This window comes from Natrix helvetica (genome assembly GCF_964273705.1).
Source record: "Natrix helvetica genome assembly, chromosome: 2".
Lineage (NCBI taxonomy): Eukaryota > Metazoa > Chordata > Lepidosauria > Squamata > Natricidae > Natrix > Natrix helvetica.
In genome coordinates, this window is record NC_138552.1 from 272,194,533 (window position 1) to 272,216,053 (window position 21,521).

Below are 21,521 nucleotides of genomic sequence, written 5' to 3' on the forward strand. Positions count from 1 at the left end.
CTCAGCTGAGGATTATGAGCTCCTGACCCTATTTGCCAACTGTAGGTTAATAAGACAAAGTGCATTAGGAATAGCATGCAAGTTGACTTTGTGGCAGGACAAATCTTATTAACCCCATGGGTCAGGATACTGTTCATCTCAACCAGCCCCAGGAAGACCCTCGCCCTTAGTATGTAAGATGCAGGCAGGATGGTATGTACGAGAAGGAGGTAAGCTCTAAAGCAGAAGCAGGCAAAGAGTGTTTAGACTGCTGGAAAGTTCAAGGAGAGAGACCCAAGGAAACTACCTGGTCTTTTAGAGGCAATTCCTTCCCTGCCATAGAGGGCCATAAGAGAGAATGGCAGCGTCACAAGAGGATAGCCAACTTACTTGTTTGTATTTTTTTAAAAAAACAAATAGGTGCTTAGCAAACATATTTATGCAAATGTACTAAATTTCTTGTTACCAGGAAATGGATGCTCTTCAAAATACTTTTGAAGAATTTGACTTCTCCTCCTTCTCCTTTTTGCCATATCCATTATCAGACGTTGATGACCATGTGGGCAATCCTCTTTTTATCAACAGCCACACGAAAACTGCTGTTGAGTTTGTCCAAACCAGTCCCTTAGATTTCGAAGCCATGGCCTTTTGGTTTCAGGGGGAGCCTGGAACCCCCACAGACCAGGTCCCTGGGTGGCAGATTGGGGGCCCCACTACCCATTATGGCTTTATGCCAGAATGGCGGGTTGGAGGGAATCAAATACTCCCATGGACCAACAGGCCTCGTGAGGCAGCTGGCTTATCAGTATTGACTGAAGGCGGAGGCCATATGGATCGGAACAGCTTCAGAAGAACAGCACATGGTGTGGTAGCAGCCACTTGAACAATGCGCACAACGGTGTAGAAAGCAAAGGGAAGACTACTACGCTATATATTTCCCAGGAAAATCATGATAATGGTGGCAAAACCTAAAAAAATTGGACTACTGGGGGTCACTAATGTCAGTTCAGTTGAATGTGTCCTGGTTCATCTTAAATTGCCACATCTTTTCTCCATCCCCAATGTAATCCAACATTTATAATGTTCTTAACTGTGGATAATTTGCATTGCCATCCCCTTCTTTTCCTTTAGCCTGAATCCTTACAGTTATGATGAGACATCTCTAAGTAGCAGTGAAGATCATATCCCGCTGGCTGCCTTGCCCTTGTTGGCGATCTCTTCTCCTCAGTACCAGAATGCAGTTGCCATGGTGATCAGCAGAGCCAACCAAGTTTATAATGAATTTCTTGGATCTCCTGATGGGGCAGGCTTTAATGGGCAGGTATGACCACTCTTCTTCCTGCTGGAAAACCTAAAAGACCTCATTACACGGAAACTGATCAAATTTATTTTTCACAGGAGGTATATACTTCATTCTTTATTTCTTCGATCAGAAAATACTCCACTGTTACTAGTCTATATAAATAAAAATGTAATGTTTGTTTGTTCAAAATCTCAAATCTCCGAAAGTTCTTCACCGATTGCTTTGAAATTTTGACACAACGTTGCATTTGAATACGCGCATGTTTTTATGTACGTATATTATATAGATGTCACACCTGTGACAGGTAAAACATGCTTTTTTGAAAAGCAGCACCATCTGCTGGACGTAAAAGCAACACACGCTATACTAAATATTTCACGATTCCATTTCAATGTTTCCGATTGCATTGTTATATTGAATTTTCATAGATTTCAATTTATTTTCATCTTGATTTAATTATTTAGTGTGACATTGCCTTGGAATTGGGCTGTGTCATTTACCATAGCGTTTATTTTGTGAGTATAGTATATTTGGAACAGTTCGGCCTCTCTCCAGCTTCGTCCCGACGGTCCTTTTATATGTGTGGCTGGGCTGCGGCCGCACCCTTTCCCCTTTCCTCCCCTCCTCTGATGAACTTCGGCCATTTCCACCAAGGGAAGCCGAAACCCTTCGGCCTCCCTTTCCCCTCTCTCCCCTCCCGCCGGGCCTTTGCTGTCTGCGGCGGGGCGGCACCTACACCATCCCTCGGCTGCCTCCCCCTGCCCTTAAGCCAGCCTCTCCCCACCCAGCCCAGCGGAGCTCCAGAGGAGGCAGAGGCGGAGCGTCTCCTCAGCCCGGCCAGCCGTGTGTGCTCTCCACCACCACCACTCACAGCGAGCCAGCTACGGCCTTGCCAAGGCAGCTCCAATGTGGCGGCGGCGATGTCAGCCTGAGGTGCAGTGGGGCTGGGCGGCCGCTGGGTGCCCCGTGAGACGGCTACGAGCTACGACGACCTGGACGAGTCGCACACCAAGGAATTCTCCTCCTCCGAGATCCTGGATGTCTCGCTCTCCCAGGCAACTGACTTGGGGGAGCCCAAGCGCAGCTCCTCTGAGGAGTTGCTCAATAACTTCCACGAGGCCAACAGCCCCGGCGCCTTCTCCCCCAACCAGCCTTGCCTGGCCCAGCAGCCCCGAGGCCTGACCAACGGCAGCGCCCACCTGCCGCCCCACTATGCCCACGGGGGACACCCCCAGCCTCCCTCCCACGCTGGGGTCCCTCCGCCCATGTCCGGAGGGGCCCCATCCAGCCCGTCGTTTCGGAGGCTGCCCGTCACAGGGAGCTTAGAGGGCGCCAAGCCAGGGCCTGCAGGAGCATCATCCATGGTGGCTCTTGCAGGGGCCACCATGACTCACTTCCATACGGGGGCCACCTCTGCCGGGGGAGCCGTGGCCAGTGCAACGACTGGCAGGGCCTGCCAGGTGGGCAAGACCCTCACAAACCTTGCCGCTGCTGGCAACGGCATGACCCTGCCCGGAGGGAACCACCCTGGGAATGTTTCTTTCTTTGCATGCTTTTGGTAAATGTGCCCGGTCCAACGTCTTTCCCGCAATTGAAAATTGTTTCTCACATGGACAATTATATGTTGCATGTTCTAGAGTCGGCAAACCAGACAATCTCTATATCTGCACAGACAATGGAACAACAAAAAATATTGTATACCCACAAGCATTGTGGAATTAAACATATTAGAAACTTGCGCTTTCTCTTTTCTTTCTTTTCCATTTTACCAGACTGGGCCACAGCAACGCATGGCCGGGTACAGCTAGTAACAAAATAAGAAATTAACCAATATATCAGGCTCCTAGCCCTTGCACTTTTGCTCCATGTATAATTTGCTTCCTTAAACCTTGGTATTTGAAATAGATGGTATCACGCTTTTGGACTGATCTAAATGGAGAGGAACTCTATGCTTCAGGAAGAGACCGCATTTATTTTCAGTTTCTGAGGACTGGAGAGGCATGATAATAATAATGTGCTGTCATTTGAGACAGCATTGAGTCTTACTTCTTGCAAATATTGGTGCTTGGAAAGTTTCAGGAAAAAAGTGTTGTCTGTTAAAAATTTTAACAGGCCTAATTTTCTACATAATTGTGAAATTAAAAAAAAAGGAAATCTCATGCCACCAATTTAGTCTAGTGGTTAAGGAACTAGGCTAGAAAGCCGGAGATCATGAGTTCATGTCCTGCCTTGGTTATGAAAGCCAACTGGGTGACTTTAGGCCAGTAACTCTCAGCCCCAACCCACCTCACAGTGACGTTCTTGCGGAGTAAATAAGAGGAGGAAGGTGTGTTGGATAAGTTTGTCTCCTTGACTCATTTGTATAAGTGATAACGGTGGAATATAAATTAATATGCTTGCTCAATTTTGGAGAATTCTAGAGACATGTAAACATGTTGTTGATGGACCATTTGTAGTTACTCATATAGGCTCATTGACTTTTTAAAGTTTATCCTACGTTTATTTCATGTTTCAACCAACAAATAAGTCTGAAATGGAAACTATAGAGGATGTGATATTGAAAAATACAGAGGAAAAAAAAATCAGTTCTTAAAGATAAATAGTTATTTTATGATCAGATAAGATGCAATTCAGGAAAAGAGGGGCAGTCTGTTGGAGTGAGTTTTTCAGCAACTCACTTTTTTCTGTTAGGTTAGAATGAAGAACACCGTCTCTGGAATTCTGACTTAAGGATTCTTACAAAAATCACCCATTCTAGTTTTCTTACAACATCAGCCATTCCTCCCAAGCCTTACCTTGACATAACTTTCCTCCCCTCTACTATTGATCCTCAAAAAAATGCAACAAAAACCATTTCCATGGGGAAAAAGTTTTTAAACTATTTTTTATTCAATCTTTTAAAACTTTAAAACAGCATTTCCAATCTTTACAGCCTTCCAATACCGGTATCCATTCTATTTACAAATTTGTCAGTTTTATAGTCTTTTATACATTACATGTTATATGTTAAACACACACACACACACACACACAAACACACACACACACACACAAAATACCTTTAACTTTTAGCGATATTTGCTATGATTATAGGTATATAAAGTGTATATACACTTTACTATTGTTCCTAGGTACTCTTTATGTATTAATTTTGTATCTAGTTTCTAGTCAATTGTACCACCTATTCCAGATCTTAAAGCATTCTGTTTCCTCTCTATCTTTTAATTTCCATGGAAAAATTATGTGGAAGAGGAGATGAAATTTATGAGGAGTCCTGCTAAGAAAAAATTATCCTTAACTTCCTTCAAAACCCCACAAAGAAGGAGAAAACTCTTCCGTTCTACTAATGAGTAGTGATGTACTTTTGCACAGTACTGTCACTTAATAAAGGCTTAGTAGTTGCCGTCTCTAGATTATCCTTTTCATATGATACTGCTTTTCATGCCAGACTGGTCTGTGGATTTAACTGGTTGAGTTCTCACAGAACTTTGGAAGGAAAGCAATAGAAACAAAGAGTGTCTGGAGAATTAGAAGGAGGAGGATAAATTAACATAATGGAAGCCTGCTTCTTTACACTTGAGAAGGTGGTAAAAAGGTAGACCTGAACCAATACTAGGTTCTTTTATAATAAGTAAACAATAGTTGAAGTAGGCATGTTTATATCCAGGGAAAAGGTTTGGAAGGAAGAATTAACCTTTCTTAAGATGGTTGCAATCCAGTGCAATTTTGGATGGTTCCCATTGCTGATTTTCATAGTAATGTGAACACCTTATTTTAATTTCTCTGTATTTTATGTCTCATTTATCTAATACTGATTATGCACAAACTTGACGTATTGGTTTATTTTATCGATGCAGCTTATATAAGTGAATTCACATATTGAAAACTTATTTGATTATTTCCAGTATGGTAACTACAAGAAATATTTTCTCTCCGGAAGGAGCCATAGCCTATTATAAGATCCTTCTTGTGTTCAAGTCTTTGCTGTGTGACTGGAAGATTTGTGACTTACCTGTGTCTGGCTTTGAATTCTCACCACACATTACATGATGCTAAAACATTAGAAAGTTTGCAGTTCAAAGTACCGCCAAGATGCTGCGTGAACCAGGCAATCCTGCGAAGCTTTAAAAATAGCCATGAAATATTTATTTTGCTAATCATAACTCTGTATGGTATGTGAATGTAACGGCATAGGGCTCAAAGTGAACTTCTCTGGTTGGGCCAAATCACAAACTTACTTGATGCTTCTTCTTGATCTTCCAGGTATGCCTTGTGGGGGACTGCGTGGGAGGAATGTTGGGCTTTGATGCCATTTGCTACAGCACGGGACTAGCAGATGAAAGCCAAGTCAGCAGCAGAAGAGGCAGCACCAGCAGTGTTCAGGTAGGCATGGGAGAATGTCAGAGAAGGCAGCCACTGCATAGCTTGTCATCTACAATAGCAGTTTTGCTAACTGGAAAGCTGCGAACCATTTGGAATGCCATGACAGTGAAATGATATAAAACTCCTGTGAGCTTACTGTATAAGTGCACTATGCACCAATACATATCTGTAGCAATCTTGTATGATTGATATGAAATATGAGTTAGCAGTGTGCGGCGGCAGCCTAAAAAGCCAATGCAATCCTAATTTGCATAAGCATAGGGATAGAATCAAGATCGCATGAAATATTGGTACCGCTTTAATAACCGCTTTAGTAAGACCACACCTGGAACACTGCATCCAATTTTGGTCACCACATTATAAAAAAATATGTTGAGACTCTGGAAAGAGAGCAAAAAAGAGCAACAAAGATGATTAAGAGGTTGGAGGCTAAAACATATTAAGAACAGTTGCAAGAACTGGGTTTGTCTAGTGAAAAAAAAGAGAGCCTAAATATGTTAGTTTTAAAAACTAACTTCATGTTGTTGTTTGCAGTAAACTTTGGGTATGAAAATTGTATACAGCCCCTTCATGTGTATCATCATAGTAATTTCCCACTTTAAAATAAACAGACAAATAAATAAATTTTCTCTAGGATAAACCTGTTTCAGCTGAAGATTCAAATCTAGAAGACCTCAAGCGCCTCAGCAAAAGTAATATTGACATCTCAGGAATAATGGAGAATGAAGAGCCCAGACAACCATTGCCTCGGAAACAAAGTGACTGCTCCAACTATGACTGTGATAGCATAACAAACCATCATGCTTTCCTATCCAGGTAACTAAAAGACTTGCATGAAGAAAGCGTTAAAACACGAAAGCAGGAGCAAGACTTAGTGTGAACTAAGCAATGAGTAGATAATGTCAAGTAGGCTGTATGGCCTGGGCTTGGTACCGTATTTTTCAGAGTATAAGACGCACTGGAGTATAAGACATACCAAGGTTTTGAAGAGGCAATTTTTTAAAAATGTTTATTTATTTTTCTTTAAAAAAGACAAAACAACACATACAGCACAAGAGCAGGGAAGTAAAAAAAACACACAATTTCATCAAGCATGTCGTTTGGTTACAAGTTTTTGTGCGGTGGTTTTTACAATTAAGGATAATGGTTATCCATTAAACATAGTTAAATATTTCATTGAGCATTGTATGTTCAAATTGCCATTAGTGTTCTTTCGTTTGTGACAACCCTTGTTTCTTTACCTCTATAATTATATACTAGGTAACAATAAGTCTTTATAAAATTATATCACCATTCTCTCAAAGATAAAAATAAAGATTAAGTCAAAGAAAAAAGAAACTCATTACTTCATATAAGACATTTCTACTTTCCATTAGCCTTTTGAAGAGGCAATTTTTTTAAAAGTAGGTAAGTAGATAGAGGGATAGAGAGAGAGAGAGAGAGAAAGAGAGAGAGAGAGAAATACAGCAGGTAGGTAGGTAGAGGGAGTAGTTAGGTAGGTAGATAAAGGGATAGAGAGAGAGAGTAATTCAGAGAGAGAGAGAGAAATACAGTAGGTAGGGAGAGAGAGAGAGAGAGAGGGAGAAGGTAGGTAGGTAGGTAGAGGGATAAAGAAAGAGAAATAGAGAGAGAGAAATACAGGAGAGAGAGTGAGAAATACAGTAGATTGGTAGGGAGAGAAAGTAGGTAGGTAGACAGAGGGAGATAGATAGATAGATGATAGATAGATAGATAGATAGATAGATAGATAGATAGATAGATAGATAGATAGATGATAGATAGATAGATGATAGATAGATAGATAGATAGATAGATAGATGATAGATAGATAGATAGATAGATAGATAGATAGATAGATAGATAGATAGATAGATAGATAGATGATAGATAGATGATAGAGAGAAATAGGTAGGGAGAGAGAAATAGGTAGGGAGAGAGAGAGAGAGAGTAGGTAGATGTTTCCAGGTGTATTCATCCATGTGCTGGAGAAGGAAATAGCTGACAGTCTGCAGCATCTAAGACTTTGTTTCTTTTATTAAACAAAGTTTTATTGATTTTTATGAATATATGGGGAAAGGTAAGGGGATATGCAAATTTTTTTGGCAGCTTCCACACTGGTGGTAGAGATCCCTCCAAAGAAACTCACAGATTTAACAATCTTAAAAAGAAAATATAAAAGAAAGCAGTAGACAAGATCTCATTCTATATTGTCAACCTTGTGTTCATTCATTTATCTTTGTCACTTTCTAGAATATCACCAATTGCAATTATTTCAAACACTTTTATTTTTGTGATCTGAGCCTTTTCGATATTGCTCCTTCCTCCCTGCCCCCAGAGGAAGCCTCAGCCCCCTCCCCTTCCTTCTTATCTTACGTGACTTTGTTTCTGCTGGCACAGCACTTGATCAATGTAATTCTCATCAACCATTCTAAAGAGCTTTCTGAAAGGAAAAAAAGTTTTTGCACTCTGCAAACCTCCCCAAAACAGCCTGTTTTTCGCGAAAACTGGCCCGTTTTTTTTATTAAAGGCATAAATAGCCTTTAGGGGGCTTGCAGAGTGCTCCTGGGGGGGTGGGGGGCAAAAACGAGGAAAAACGCCCCCTTTTTCACGAAAACGGGCCCATTTATTATCAAAAAAATTGCATGCATAGCCTTTAGGAAGCTTATAGAGTGCTCCTGGGGGCTGGGGGGGGGGCAAAACTGTACTGTTTTACGCTCATTTCTGCCCTCTCCAGCCCCCCAAGAGCTCTCTCAAAGCTTTCATAAGGCTATGCATGGCCATTTTGGTGAAGGGGCATGGCTTCAGGAGGCAAAAAAATGCTGTATTCAGTGTATAAGATGCACCCAGATTTTCAGCCTCTTTTTTGAGGCAAAAAGGTCTGTCTTATACTCTGAAAAATATTGTATTTATCTACCTTCTCACTCAGGATGCCAAAGAGAGCTTTTGAAAAGCACACAGGTATACTCTGGAGCCCCTTCCATATGTGAGGCACCATTATAAAAATAGGTTCTCCAATTACTTCTCAGTATATGCCAGAGTTTGTTGCATAAATTGAAATCCAAAAGCACACGCAGATAACTGATGCAGCAGGATTCATTAACTCCTTTATATACATAAGAATAGATGAATAACTGTACAATACCAACAGGTGGTTCTTCCAAGTAAACACAAGGCAGGAGAGTTACAGGCAAACACAAGCAGTTAATTTCAAATCAGCACACAAGCCCAGGCAGACTGCTAGTTTACTTCTCAGAGTATCAGACTGTTTAAGTTTCTGTTTCAATTCCCTGCACAGACTCAGATCTGTTTAAGCTTCCATTGGCTGACTCAGTTGCTATGCCTATTCATTGGCTGACCTTGTTCCCATGTCTCTCCCAGTCATGAATATTTTAACAATATTATTGCAGATTTTTTTAAAAATTGCAGATTTTTTAAAAATTGTACATAAGGCACAAACCTCGTAACTGATGGAAAAATAGGTGTTAGAAAGTCTATAGGCTTTTAATGCTGATAGTTCTGCATTCATAAATTCTAGCTGCTGCCTTTGTTTACTCATAAACTGAATTTTGTATTTGCAAATATAAAGTTTTCTTTCATACTTGTTTATTTGGAATAGATTAGATAAAGGAAATGACTTTAGTCTTTTCCTTAGGACCCATGATTTGGAACCAACTAACATCACTCACAAAAGTGCACGCTCACAAACATAAAAAAAAAAAATCTTTTTCCTGCTTCCAAAATAAACAGTCCAAAGCCCTCCCAGAAGCTAAATTGTTCTCCAGGGTTGATGAAGGTAAACCTGCTTCTCTCTTCCTCCTGTGTTGAAATTTTGCCCAGAAATGGACCCATTCCCATTTTTATACATTGATTCATTGCCAATATAGTTGCAACCCTTAAAAGTATTACAGGTACGGTAGACTTCAATTTAATGACTGCAATTAAACCCAAAATTTATGTTGCTAAGTAAGAATTTTTTAAAGTGAATTTTGCCCAATTTTAGGACTTTCCTTGGCACATATGTTAAGTGAATCACTGCAGTTGTTAAATTAGTAACACGGATGTTAAGTGAATCTGATATCCCCATTGACTTTGCTTGTCAGAAGGTTGCAAAAGGAGATCACATCAAAGGTGGCATTCAGCAGGTTCTGACCAGTTCCGGAGAATCGGTAGTGCAAATTTTGAGTAGTTCGGAGAACTGGCAAATACCACCTCTGACTGGCCCCGCCCCCATCTATTCTCTGCCTGCCGAGTCCCAGCTGATCGGGAGGGAATGGACATTTTGCAGTATCTTTACCCTGCATGCCCACCAAGCCATGCCACACCCACCAAGCCATGCCCATAGAACCGGTAGTAAAAATTTTTGGACTTCAACCACTGGATCACATGCATCCCACTGAAACCATCATAAATGTGAGTCAGTTATCAAGCATTCAAATGTAAATAATATGACCATGGGGATGCTGCAGTGGTCATAAGTGTGAAAAATGGTCATAAGTCACCTTTTTCAGTGCCATTGTAACTTTGAATGGCCATTAAGTGAATTTTTGTAAGTCGAGGACTACCTGTAGTCTTTGTCTGGTTGATTTCAGCTTCAAGCCTATCGTCATTGTGGAATGGAGCTATGTTGTTTCACTTTCTTATTCTCTTTCCCAGTATCCACTCAACAATGCTGAATGAAGATGCAGAATTTTCCCCAACAAGCACTTCAAGCACATTGGATGTTAATTTGGGGCGATTTGAATTTGAGGTGTCTGATTTCTTCCTCTTTGGTTCACCCCTCGGTTTGGTGCTGGCTATGCGGAGAACAGTCCTGCCTAGTCTGGAAGGTGAGTAATGCCCGTCAGTTGACAGACAGCTACTCTTGGCTACTTTCGGCCAAACTTTTATGATCCCTGAATAGAATGAGCTTGTTCAGGTTGTCTCTGAAGAGCACAAACTTCTTTGGGCAGAGTATAGGAGATTCAGTGCTATTTTCCTAAAATTATTTTTGAAAAGGATTTTTTCCATAAAAAATAGTAGATCCAACATTTCAAAATCCATAAAACTTACCCAATTTTCAAAACAGTAAGGGTCCTTCTCGTGTCAGGCCTCCAGCCATCTTTTCTTTTGGAACTTTGGCCTGCCACACTTTCTATTATTTTACTATGCATTTTCTGTTGTGGGAAAATGGGAGGGGGGTGTTGTACGGAATTAGATGATATGTAGCCATAACAAAATTATTTCTAGAAAGCCAAGGTCATCCTTTGTCTTTGTGCCTCTGCACCTGACCGGAACTGGATGGGTGGAAATGCCAGCATGGCAGTGGAAGATTGGATCATATGATGGACTTGTGGGTGTGGGGGCAAGATCTTGAACTTTCAACTGGGTGAGGGAAACCGGGAAGCTTTCAGATTCAGGTTTTCCCAGATGTTTCCCAATGTGGCTCTCTTAATAAATTGGAACTTTGAGGAATACTTTGCCTCAGACTCTGATTCAATTTTGGATGCCATTTGGAACCCTGACAGATGGTTTTCTTTCCACTTTTTCACACTTGTTAAAGATTAGGATTTTACTTAATGGCAGCTGAGACCATTGCAAACATTGTGTGCAATATCAAGATTTCTGAACTAATCCATTTTGTGGGTTCTTTTTCATTCAAGTTGAATATCTGTTTTAAGAGATCTTATCAATTATACAACAAGACTCAATCCATTGCTGGTGGAAATTATTCATCCGTGGACCAATATGTGCTTTAAACACTGAAGTTTTATCTGATTTATTAATCAGGTCTGTCAGAGCAGACATTTGGTGTAAAATGCCAGGCTTACTACAGCAATTAATACCATTGGATTGTTCTTTGCTTAGCCCTGGGGAAATTCTAATCTGATTTTCAAAGCGCTGTTTCCTATTTAGTTTGCTATAACAGCTTTGATTAGTGATGAAACACAGATAGGCAGGTGCTGGAATTATCTCTTTGTGAATGTTGAGTAATGACAGCTTTGCCTTGCAAAGGCAATCTAGGCTAGAAATAATTTGTTTTTGGAACAAAAAGTAGACGTTAGCAAATCACAGACCATTCTGATAAACCTTTTCTAGTTCATTATGTTTATACATCTTCATTGTTATGAGCAACTCCAGTTTTATCAGTTTCACAGAGTGGATAGGAAACTTGCAAGCTTAATTTTCTTGCTGATTATTTGTCCTTAAAACTCGCTTTTATCAGAGATTCAGCACCGCGCCTTAATCAGGTCTCTTAGCAATTCCGTTTTTAGAAAGCCAATATTTTCATTTTGTTATTGTGTAAATGAACAATCGTCTAAAGAGAAGAGTATACCATAATAAAGCATGTTGATTAAGTAGCTAATATCCACAGGATGTGAGGGAGGTAGAACAATTCTTTACTCTAAAAGAGAACAGTGGTTCAGAAAGCAATTGATTAAGGTTGTTAAGAACTCTGTAGAAAGACCTACAAGCTTAAACTATTCAAATGCCTTCTATTTACATTGCTTCAAAGAAAGGCAAGCCATAAGGAGGCCAGGGTCTTATCCGTTTGCCCTAGGAGTTGAACTAGCTCTGCAACCATAAGAAATGCCAATCAAATAATAGAAAAAGGAGAATCATTCTTTCTACCCACCTTCTCCAAGAATGTTCATTTCATTAACTGCGTGGGTCCTTCTCCCCAACCTCACAATTATTATGCTACTATTCTGCGGTGGTCTGCTCATTTCTTGCCCAGTTATTCGGGTAAAGAAAAAGAAAGATGGAAGAAGCAAATTAAAAATACAGAAAAACTGGAGCGAGACAACAACATTGGTTGTCATCTCTACACAATTGTATAAAAGGGATATGGTGACTCCATCTTAAACGTTTGATTAGAAATATGGTTGAAGTCCTCTCTGTCTAGCTTGTGTGCAGAGAGAAAACAGTATTGAGGTTTTTAATTTGTTGGACTGGAATTTGAATGGGATCATTATGTGTTTTCTGAATTGCAACATAATTTGCATGCCATTCCAGTATTTTGAAGAGGAAGCATTGATATAACTAAATAACTAAATCAGGGGTGTCCAAACTTGGGAACTTTAAGACTTGTGGACTTCAACTCCCAGAATTCCCCAGCCAGCCATGCTGGCTGGGGAATTCTGGGAGTTGAAGTCCACAAGTCTTAAAGTTCCCAAGTTTGGATACCCCTGAACTAAATAAAGGTGCAATAAATGGAAAGTCACCTTGTTCAAATAATGTGCAAAGTATGGAATTCTATTTGATATGTATTCTAAGTATATCACACCCATCAAACTGTATTCATTCAGGTGCACACTTTCTGTGAAATCCAGCATGCCAGGAGGTGGCTCGTTTGGGTACATTGGACTCTGATTTACAGAATTTTTTTTTTAATCTTAAGAAACAATTTGATTCAGCGATGGCTTACTAAAGTGATTGAATGCAAAAACTATTCTTTAAAAAAAGTGGATTGCTTTGTTTATAGGGAAAAGAAGAACACAGAATCCTCTTTTAGCAAGTGGAAAGTATTGTTATTCATGAATATAATATATTTGCTTAAACCGTGGGGATGGGTTGGAAGGCAGAAGGAAAGATATAGCTCAGAATTGACCCCATTGTTTCCAAAGTACTTGACTTTTCCTCCATGGGAATTTTACATCTTTCGAAATTTAATGACAAGTCTGTAACTCCTTGTATTTTCTTTTTGTGCTCTGAAGATATATCTAAACAGTTCATATTGACTCTGAGTCATCCTTTCTCCCTGTGTCTAGTCTGCCAAGTACATCCAGCCTGCAGTCAAGTTTACAGCCTCTTCCACTCAGCTGACCCTTCCGCCTCCAGACTGGAGCCATTGTTAGAGAATAAATTCCATCTTCTGCCTCCCTGTACTGTACCAAGGTACCAGAGATACCCCTTGGGAGATGGAAGATCCCACCTCTTAGGTATTTATGTCTTTGGCTTGTACAGTTCACACAACCTGTTGTAGTCACTTTGCCTGTCTTCCAAGTACTTCTGCATGCCTCAGCCGTCTAGACAATTATGTAAAACGATCTTAACAGAGATGAACGAATAATAACTCTCTGCCAAGAATTGACTTATGCTCTCTGTGGAGTTTCAAGGCGCCGTCTCATGGTTTGCCCAGAACATGACATCATAGAGTTTTTTTTTTCAATCCATGCACCTTATCATCCTGGTGGCTCAGAGGCTAAGACACTGAGCTTGTTGATCAGAAAGGTCAGCAGTTTGGCGGTTCGAATCCCTAGCATCACGTAACAGAGTGAGCTCCCATTACTTATCCCAGCTTCTGCCAACCTAGCAGTTCGAAAGCATGTAAAAATGCAAGTAGAAAAAATAGGAACCATCTTTGGTGGGAAGGTAACAGCGTTCCATGTGCCTTCGCCGTTTAGTCATGTCGGCCACATGATCACGGAGATGTTTTCAGACAGCGCTGGCTCTTCAGCTTTGAAATGGAGATGAACACTGCCCACTGGAGGGGAACCTTTACCTTTAGCTTATCATCCAAGCTTGCCTCTAGACAACATACAGTGTGTTCTGACCCCCCTTCCTCCTTCCCCCACACAGAACACGCTCCGGAACAATACAGATGAACAAGGTTTATTTCACAGACAGACAGAACGTTCCGTGGCAGTAAACTATCACGACAAAGCTCACAATGACAAGACACGAAAGCAGCTATCCAGCTTGCTACGTTTTCCAGACCAAAACTTCTTGCAGGAGTCCTTTGTTGACTGCTGCAAAGGGCGTATCCACAGTCAACCCTTTTATAGCCTGAAGAGGAGTCTCCTGATCAACAGTTGAGAGCCCTTACCGCTGATAATTATGCCTACGCTCCTTGCGTCTGTGGGCGCAGCGATAACGAGCGTCCAGGAACTCCCTGTTAATCTCTGACTCACTGTCTCGTGACTCCTCCCCACTGCTCCAAGGCATGACATCAGGAGCCCCCCTCCTCTGGCTCTCACCGCTGCTCCATGCCTCAGGCGCCTCCTGGTGGCCGACCAGACTCTCCGATCCCTGCTCAGAGTCGGAACCCTGTCCAGGGTCCTCCACATCCTCCTGAGCCGACTCATAGGGACCCTCACTCTCGGAGTCTGGTGGCAGCGGCAACGGCTCCTGCTGGGCCACAACACAGTGCATACATACATTCATACATATTAGAAACTCATAGTCTTCCAGATGTGGACTTTAATTCCTATAATACCCTAATTATTAGAATCTGGGTTGAGCCTCCCCCCTCCTTTACTTACAGGTCCTGTGTTTCACCAAGATTGTGTTTCGTATGTCATGTATCCCAAAATTATGATACCAAACTCCACTTGTTATTGTTTTGATAAGGAAAGGAATGTTTCATATTCCCTATTCATTGGCTTGGTTTTTTGAAATCCATGTGGTTCTTCCTTCCTGGATTTGCTCACGTGAAATCTATGCCCATTAAAAAATATACATGGCTGAAATATCAAATAAGATAGGGGAAAATTACCTAAATGGCTTCATAGAGCTTAGTAGTCCTTCCATGCCCAAATGCTTACTTGGTACTATTTTTCAGAAACTTTACTTGCAAAAAAAAAATTCTCCCTTATCTGATTCAGTTCTTTCCCACCTTACAGCTGATACATTCCAGTACCATAGCAGCTTGTTTGCTGAAGAGAGTTCTGCGAAGTCATCCTTCATGCAAGAAACTTTAGCACTTCCCAATGCTGTGCAAGGGAAAATGCGAAGTGGGAGCCTGGGCAGCAGCAACAGTGAGAGCTCTGGGTCAACCGAGAGCTTATTGTCCAGCAACATAGCAAACAGTGAGTGCAATTGGTTTTAGCACTAGAATGTCATTTTGGATTAGTAGTTATTGGTAGCTTTCTCCTTGTGAAGTCCTGCCTGTTTTGGGTTGGCTTACTAGCAATAGCACTTAGACTTATATACCGCTTCCTAGTGCTTTTACAGCCCTCTCTAAGAGTCAGCATATTTTCCCCAACAATCTGGGTCCTCATTTTACCCACCTCGGAAGGATGGAAGGTTGAGTCAACTTTGAGCCGGTAAGATTTGAACTGCTGAACTGCCCGCTAGCAGTCAGCTGAAGTAGCCTGTAGTACAGCACTCTAACCCCTGTGCCACCTCGGCTGTTGGCAATTTGGTGAAATGACTTAAGAAAAGCCTTTGTCAGCAGCTACACCTAGGTCAAGGGTGTCCAAAGTTGGCAACTTTAAGACTTGTGGACTTCAACTCCCAGAATTCCCCAGCCAGCTGGGGAATTCTGGGAGTTGAAGTCCACAAGTCTTAAAGTTGCCAACTTTGGACACCCCTGACCTAGCTTTTGCCCCTGGATCTCTCTTCTGAAGAGTTCACTCTGCTCCTTCTGGCTGATGTTATTCTCAGTAGGATCTGGAGAGCTTCTGTGATGTGGAATAGACAAATGGAATGCCTGTTTCTTTTCCACAGTAACTTCCAAATGGTGGGGAGCCAAGCGAATAGATTACGTTTTGTACTGTCCGGATGTCCTCACAGCTTTTCCTACAGTGGCTTTGCCACATCTCTTCCATGCCAGCTACTGGGAATCCACAGATGTGGTTGCTTTCATTCTGAGACAGGTAACAGTACCTTCCTTGTGTGCTCTCCCTCTGTCTATATCTGTGGATGACAAATACAATGTGCAGCTAGGCCACAAAACTGAATTGATGGCCTTGCAGGACATCCCTGCCTCATTTAATTTCATTGCTATGTGGATAAAATAGGCAAGCCACCCTTTCAGTGTAGAATAGAATAGGATAACAGAGTTGGAAGGGACCTTGGAGGCCTTCTAGTCCAACCCCCTACTTAGGCAGGAAACCCTACACCACTTCAGACAAAGGGTTATCCAACATCTTCTTAAAAATTTCCAGTGTTGGAGCATTCACAGCTTCTGGAGGCAAGTTGTTCCAGCGATTAATTGTTCTGTCAGGAAATTTCTCCTTAGTTCTAGGTTGCTTGTCTCCTTGATTAATTTCCACCCATTGCTTCTTGTCCTGCCCTCAGGTGCCTTGGAGAATAGTTTGACTCCCTCTTCTTTGGGGCAGCCCCTGAGATATTGGAACCCTGCTATCATGTCACCCCTAGTCCCTCTTTTCATCAACCTGTGTAGGAGAACGTAAAAATGCAGTTAAACTAATGAAATACCCAAAATATTTATGCAAAATTTCCCCATAGATGAGAACCTCTTGCAAGCAGTAAGCTGTTGTTCTAAACCTGTAGTGTACGAAGATTCATTTATGCCGTTATTTTGAACTTACTTGGCAGAACTTACTATGTTGAGTACAGTTCCCATATTTATGTTTTGTTTCAGGTGATGAGATTTGAAACCATCAATGTCAAGGAAAGCAACAGTTTGGATTCAGTGACGCTCAGCCCTACAAATCCCCGAGAGAAATGGCTGCGCAAAAGAACCCAAGTCAAGCTAAGGGTACAGGATTGCCTTTTTATCCAATTTCTCTATTATTTAGGTAAAGGTAAAGGTTCCCCTTGCACATATGTGCTAGTCGTTCCCGACTCTAGGGGGCAGTACTCATCTCCGTTTCAAAGCCGAAGAGCCAGTGCTGTCCGAGGACATTTCCGTAGCCATGTGGCTAGCATGACTAAACAGCGAAGGCGCATGGAACGCTGTTACCTTCCCACCAAGGGGGTCCCTATTTTTCTACGTGCATTTTTGCATGCTTTTGAATTGCTAGGTTGGCAGAAGCTGGGACAAGTAACGGAAGCTCACTCTGTTATGTGGCGCTAGGGATTCGAACCGCCTAACTGCCGACCTTTGTGATTGACAAGCTCAGCATCTTAGCCACTGAGCCACCGTGTCCCCTATAATTTAGCATATTTCAAAGGAACCGAAGCCATTTTAAACCAGTTTTTAAAAGAAAAAGAAAACAAGAGCAGCAGTGGTCGCTCCATCAAAATGGGTTGATGCATTTCAGATTTGTTCAATTTGTTACCACTTGATTTTTCGGACAGAGCTGCCTTTGGGGTTCTATCTTTTTAACTGCTTTTACTATTTTGTATTTGTCCAAGTAGTCTCTGGAAATAGATGACTATAATAAAGTTTGATGATAACAATAGCAGCTGGAGCAGCATTTGAACGATAGGAAGTGATGAAAATACTTTTTGTGGCCAGGTACTTTTTCAAAGATGGTAAGAAAGCCAGAAGGATTTCTGCTCAGCCTGTCTTGTTTAAAAGATAAAAGCAGCAGTTAAAGCCTGAAATAGGTGCATATGAATCTCAGTGGAATTTTATTTTACCATATTTTTCGGAGTATAAGACGCACCAGAGTATAAGACGCACCAAGGTTTTGAAGAGGCAAATTTTTTAAAAAGTAGGTAGGTAGATAGAGGGGGAGAGAGAGAAATACAGTAGGTAGGTAAGGAGAGAGAGAGAGTAGGTAGGTAGGTAGGTAGATAGAGGGATAGAGAGAGAGAGAGAAATACAGTAGATAGGTAGGGAGAGAGAGAGTAGATAGGTAGGTAGGTAGGTAGATAGAGGGAGGGAGAGAGAGAGAAATACAGTAGGTAGGTAGGTGAGAGAGTGAGAGTAGGTAGGTAGATAGATGTTTCCAGGTGCATTTATCCATGTGCTGGAGAAGGAAATCAGTGACAAGCTGCAGCACCTAAGACTTGTTTCTGCTGGCACAGCATTTGATCAGTGTAATTCTCATCTATCACTCTAACTAAAGAGCTTTCTGAAAGGGGGGGAAAAGTTTTTGCACTCTGCAAACCTCCCCAAACATGCAGAGTTAAGGAAAAAATCAAGAAGGCTCATCCACTTATCAACATTTTATTTATTTTTATGTATTTATTTAGTTTGTCAAACATGTAAAAGATAAATAGATATAAGTATAAACATAAATATGTAAATGGGTACTAATAAATGGAGACAGTAGGACAGGGACAGTAGGCATGCTGGTGTGCTTATGCATGTCCCTTACAGACCTCTTAGGAATAGGGTGAAGTCAACAGTAGACAGTCTTAGTTAAAATTATGGGGGTTTGGGGATGTAACAACAGAGTCAGGTAGTGCATTCCAGGCATTGACCACTGTTGCTCAAGTCGTATTTTCTGCAATCAAGTTTGGAGCGGTTTACCTTGAGTTTGTAACTATTGTTTGCTCGTGTATTGAAGCTAAAGTAGTCATTGACAGGTAGGGCTTTGCAGCAGATAATTTTGTGTACTACGCTTAGGTCAGACCATTGGCAGTGTAGTTCTAGGTTCTCCAAGCCCAAAATTTCAAGCCTGGTGGCATAGGGTATTCTGTTGTGAGTAGAGGAGCGGAGGACTCTTCTCCTGAAATACCTCTGGATGCTCTTCAGTTGTATTAATATCTGATATACAGTGCAGATTCCAGTCAGATGAGTTGTATTCGAGAATTGGTCTAGCATAGGTTTTGTCTGCCCTAATTTGTAGTACAATATTACTGGAGAAGGGCTGTAAGAACATGTAAGGGGTTGTTTCTCCTAATCTTAGAAGGATCTATTCTTTCAGATGTTCAAAAACAAATACCTTTCTCCTAGGTTGGATCCAGTCACTTCATTCCCTTCCTTGTTTCCCTTTCAGAATGTAACTTCCAACCACAGATCGAACGATGTCATTGTTGCAGAAGATGGCCCTCAGTTGCTAGTTGGCCGGTTCATGTATGGACCACTTGACATGGTGGCTTTAACAGGAGAAAAGGTAACATTCCAAGGTCATCCTTCCCTCTCTCCTTCCTTCTCTGTTAAGCCATTGCAGACACGTAAGCCCTTAAGAACTGATCAGACCAAAAGCCCCTCTATGCCTGCATTTTCATATCAGCTGACCATATTCCAAACTTATAAACTAGATATGAGTTCAATACCTCCTCTCTGTTGCTTCTTCTGATTCCATGGCCTGCAGTTTTCTGAAGACAAATATTTCTGTAGCATTTAATTATGCCCTTCCCTGTATGAGAGGATGCTTGTAGGAAGCCGGCTTGTTCTGAATCAGACCCTTGTTCTTTGTGTCAACTCTGCTTAGAAACAGTCCACAGTTTCAGGCAGCAAAGTATTTAATTCTTTTGATCTGCCTGTTGGAAATATTTTTGTTAAAGATGCTAGAGAGTGAATATCACAAGCAAAGTACGTATTCTAAAATTGTTGGAGGGACCAAGCTCATGCCCTACCCATTGCCAGAACTGCAAGATCTTTTAACTGTTGATTCACATTTTTGTTCTGTCTTTTATGAGATAAGTCCTACAGATGCTTGAACGTTACTATTATTTTCCCTTTATTGTTTCTCCTTCAGGATAAACATGCTGTGCTCTTTCAGCTATTTCTCATTGGACTTGGTTTCAAGGCCCCTCACCATCTGGATTGCCCTCATCTGGCACTGTCTTTCTTAAAATGTGGCACCTAGAATTGGACGCATGCTTTAGCTGCAGGGTGAACAGTACAGAGCAGCAAGCTTTCTTTGTGCTTCTATTAAAACCGACTAAAATTGTCAGTGATGTCATACTGCTGAAATAGCTACTAATCCTCAAAGCTTTTGCCACACTGTTTTAGGCTTTAAGATGCTGCAAAACTAGTTTTTCTTTCTTTGAGAGACTAATACAATATCCCTCATGAATTTTGATGTTAATTGTCTATGTGTGTCAACAGGAATTTGTTTGCCTAACCTGAACTTCTCTATTACTGCATTTTAATTCCATAAAATAATTTTACTACATGTTCTCTTTTCGTCTTCCAGGTTGACATCTTCATCATGACCGAACCTTCCTCCGGACGTTGGGTCTATTTTGATACAGAAATCACCAACAGTAGTGGTAGAATCTCATACAACGTCCCCAAAGACAAAAGACCTCCTGTTGGCGTTTATCCTATTAAAATGGTGGTCAGGTAAGTCTGGAAGAATATAAATACATCCTTAAATCATTGAGAGATTGAGGATTATGTCCTACTCTCATAAAAGGTTCATCAAATTCTAGAGTTTTCTACAACACATGTGCTTGAGGCTGGGAGTTGATGGGGGTGGGGGAATTACCATATTTTTGGAGTATAAGATGCACCCCTTCCCCCCCCCCCCCAAAAAAGAGGGTGAAAATCTGGGTGCGTCTTATACACTGAATACAGCATTTTTAGCCTCTAGAAGCCTCGCCCACTTTGCAAAAATGGCCGTGCATAGCCTTTAGGAGGCTTCCAGAGTGCTCCTGGGGGCTGGGGAGGGCAAAAATGAATGACAAATGGGGCATTTTTTGCTCATTTTTGCTGCCCCCCAGCCCCTAGGAGCACTCTATAAGTCTCCTAAAGGCTATGCATGCCCTTTTTTTGACAAAAAATGGGCTCGTTTTGGCAAAAAAACAGGCCGTTTTTGGGAGGTCTGCAGAGTGCAAAAACTTTTTTTTAATTTGCCTCTTCAAAATCTTGGTGCGTTTTATACTCCAGTGTGTCTTATACTCTGATTAATAGGGTATTTATCACGACTGACGGCAAATATATGCGTCCCAGAATAATGTTGCAGGATCCGATTTGGGTGGGTCACCAGGATCAGAGGTTTTGTCTCCTGAGCCTTCAAACTGGAGCCCATCTTCTGGGAATTTCTCTCTAGCAGACTGTGTATTTTGGGCTGTTCTGTGTATGGTATTTATATGGTGCCTGTTGTATGTAACTTTTCAGATATTCTCTGAAGATGGGCTTCAGTATAAGTCCAAATGCTCATAAAACTAAACCTCTGGTCCTGATGACCGATCCAGATTGAATCCTGCGGAATTATTTATTTTCAGTTATAATATAACAGTACTTATTTTAGGTATCATGCTCCAATTTTCATCTGTTTTCACGTCATACCATATCATGGCAGGAAGCTTTGGCTTCCAGTTTTACAGTTACGGTCTAAGAGCT

At 41.4% G+C, this 21,521-nt stretch overlaps 1 protein-coding gene across 5 annotated transcripts in view; it reads left to right on the forward strand.

Annotated features, from left to right (window-relative positions):
* PITPNM3 (PITPNM family member 3) overlaps positions 1 to 21,521 on the forward strand; it is a 162,611-nt gene that overhangs the window by 129,134 nt on the left and 11,956 nt on the right. For all 5 annotated transcript variants that reach the window (XM_081941197.1, XM_081941200.1, XM_081941199.1 and 2 more), the window contains exons 7-16: positions 1,111 to 1,300; positions 5,546 to 5,665; positions 6,300 to 6,481; positions 10,319 to 10,491; positions 13,414 to 13,584; positions 15,268 to 15,453; positions 16,094 to 16,242; positions 16,974 to 17,090; positions 19,225 to 19,341; positions 20,371 to 20,519. In XM_081941197.1, the coding sequence (XP_081797323.1) occupies positions 1,111 to 1,300; positions 5,546 to 5,665; positions 6,300 to 6,481; positions 10,319 to 10,491; positions 13,414 to 13,584; positions 15,268 to 15,453; positions 16,094 to 16,242; positions 16,974 to 17,090; positions 19,225 to 19,341; positions 20,371 to 20,519 (1,554 nt within the window). The remainder of the gene's footprint in view (positions 1 to 1,110; positions 1,301 to 5,545; positions 5,666 to 6,299; positions 6,482 to 10,318; positions 10,492 to 13,413; positions 13,585 to 15,267; positions 15,454 to 16,093; positions 16,243 to 16,973; positions 17,091 to 19,224; positions 19,342 to 20,370; positions 20,520 to 21,521) is intronic.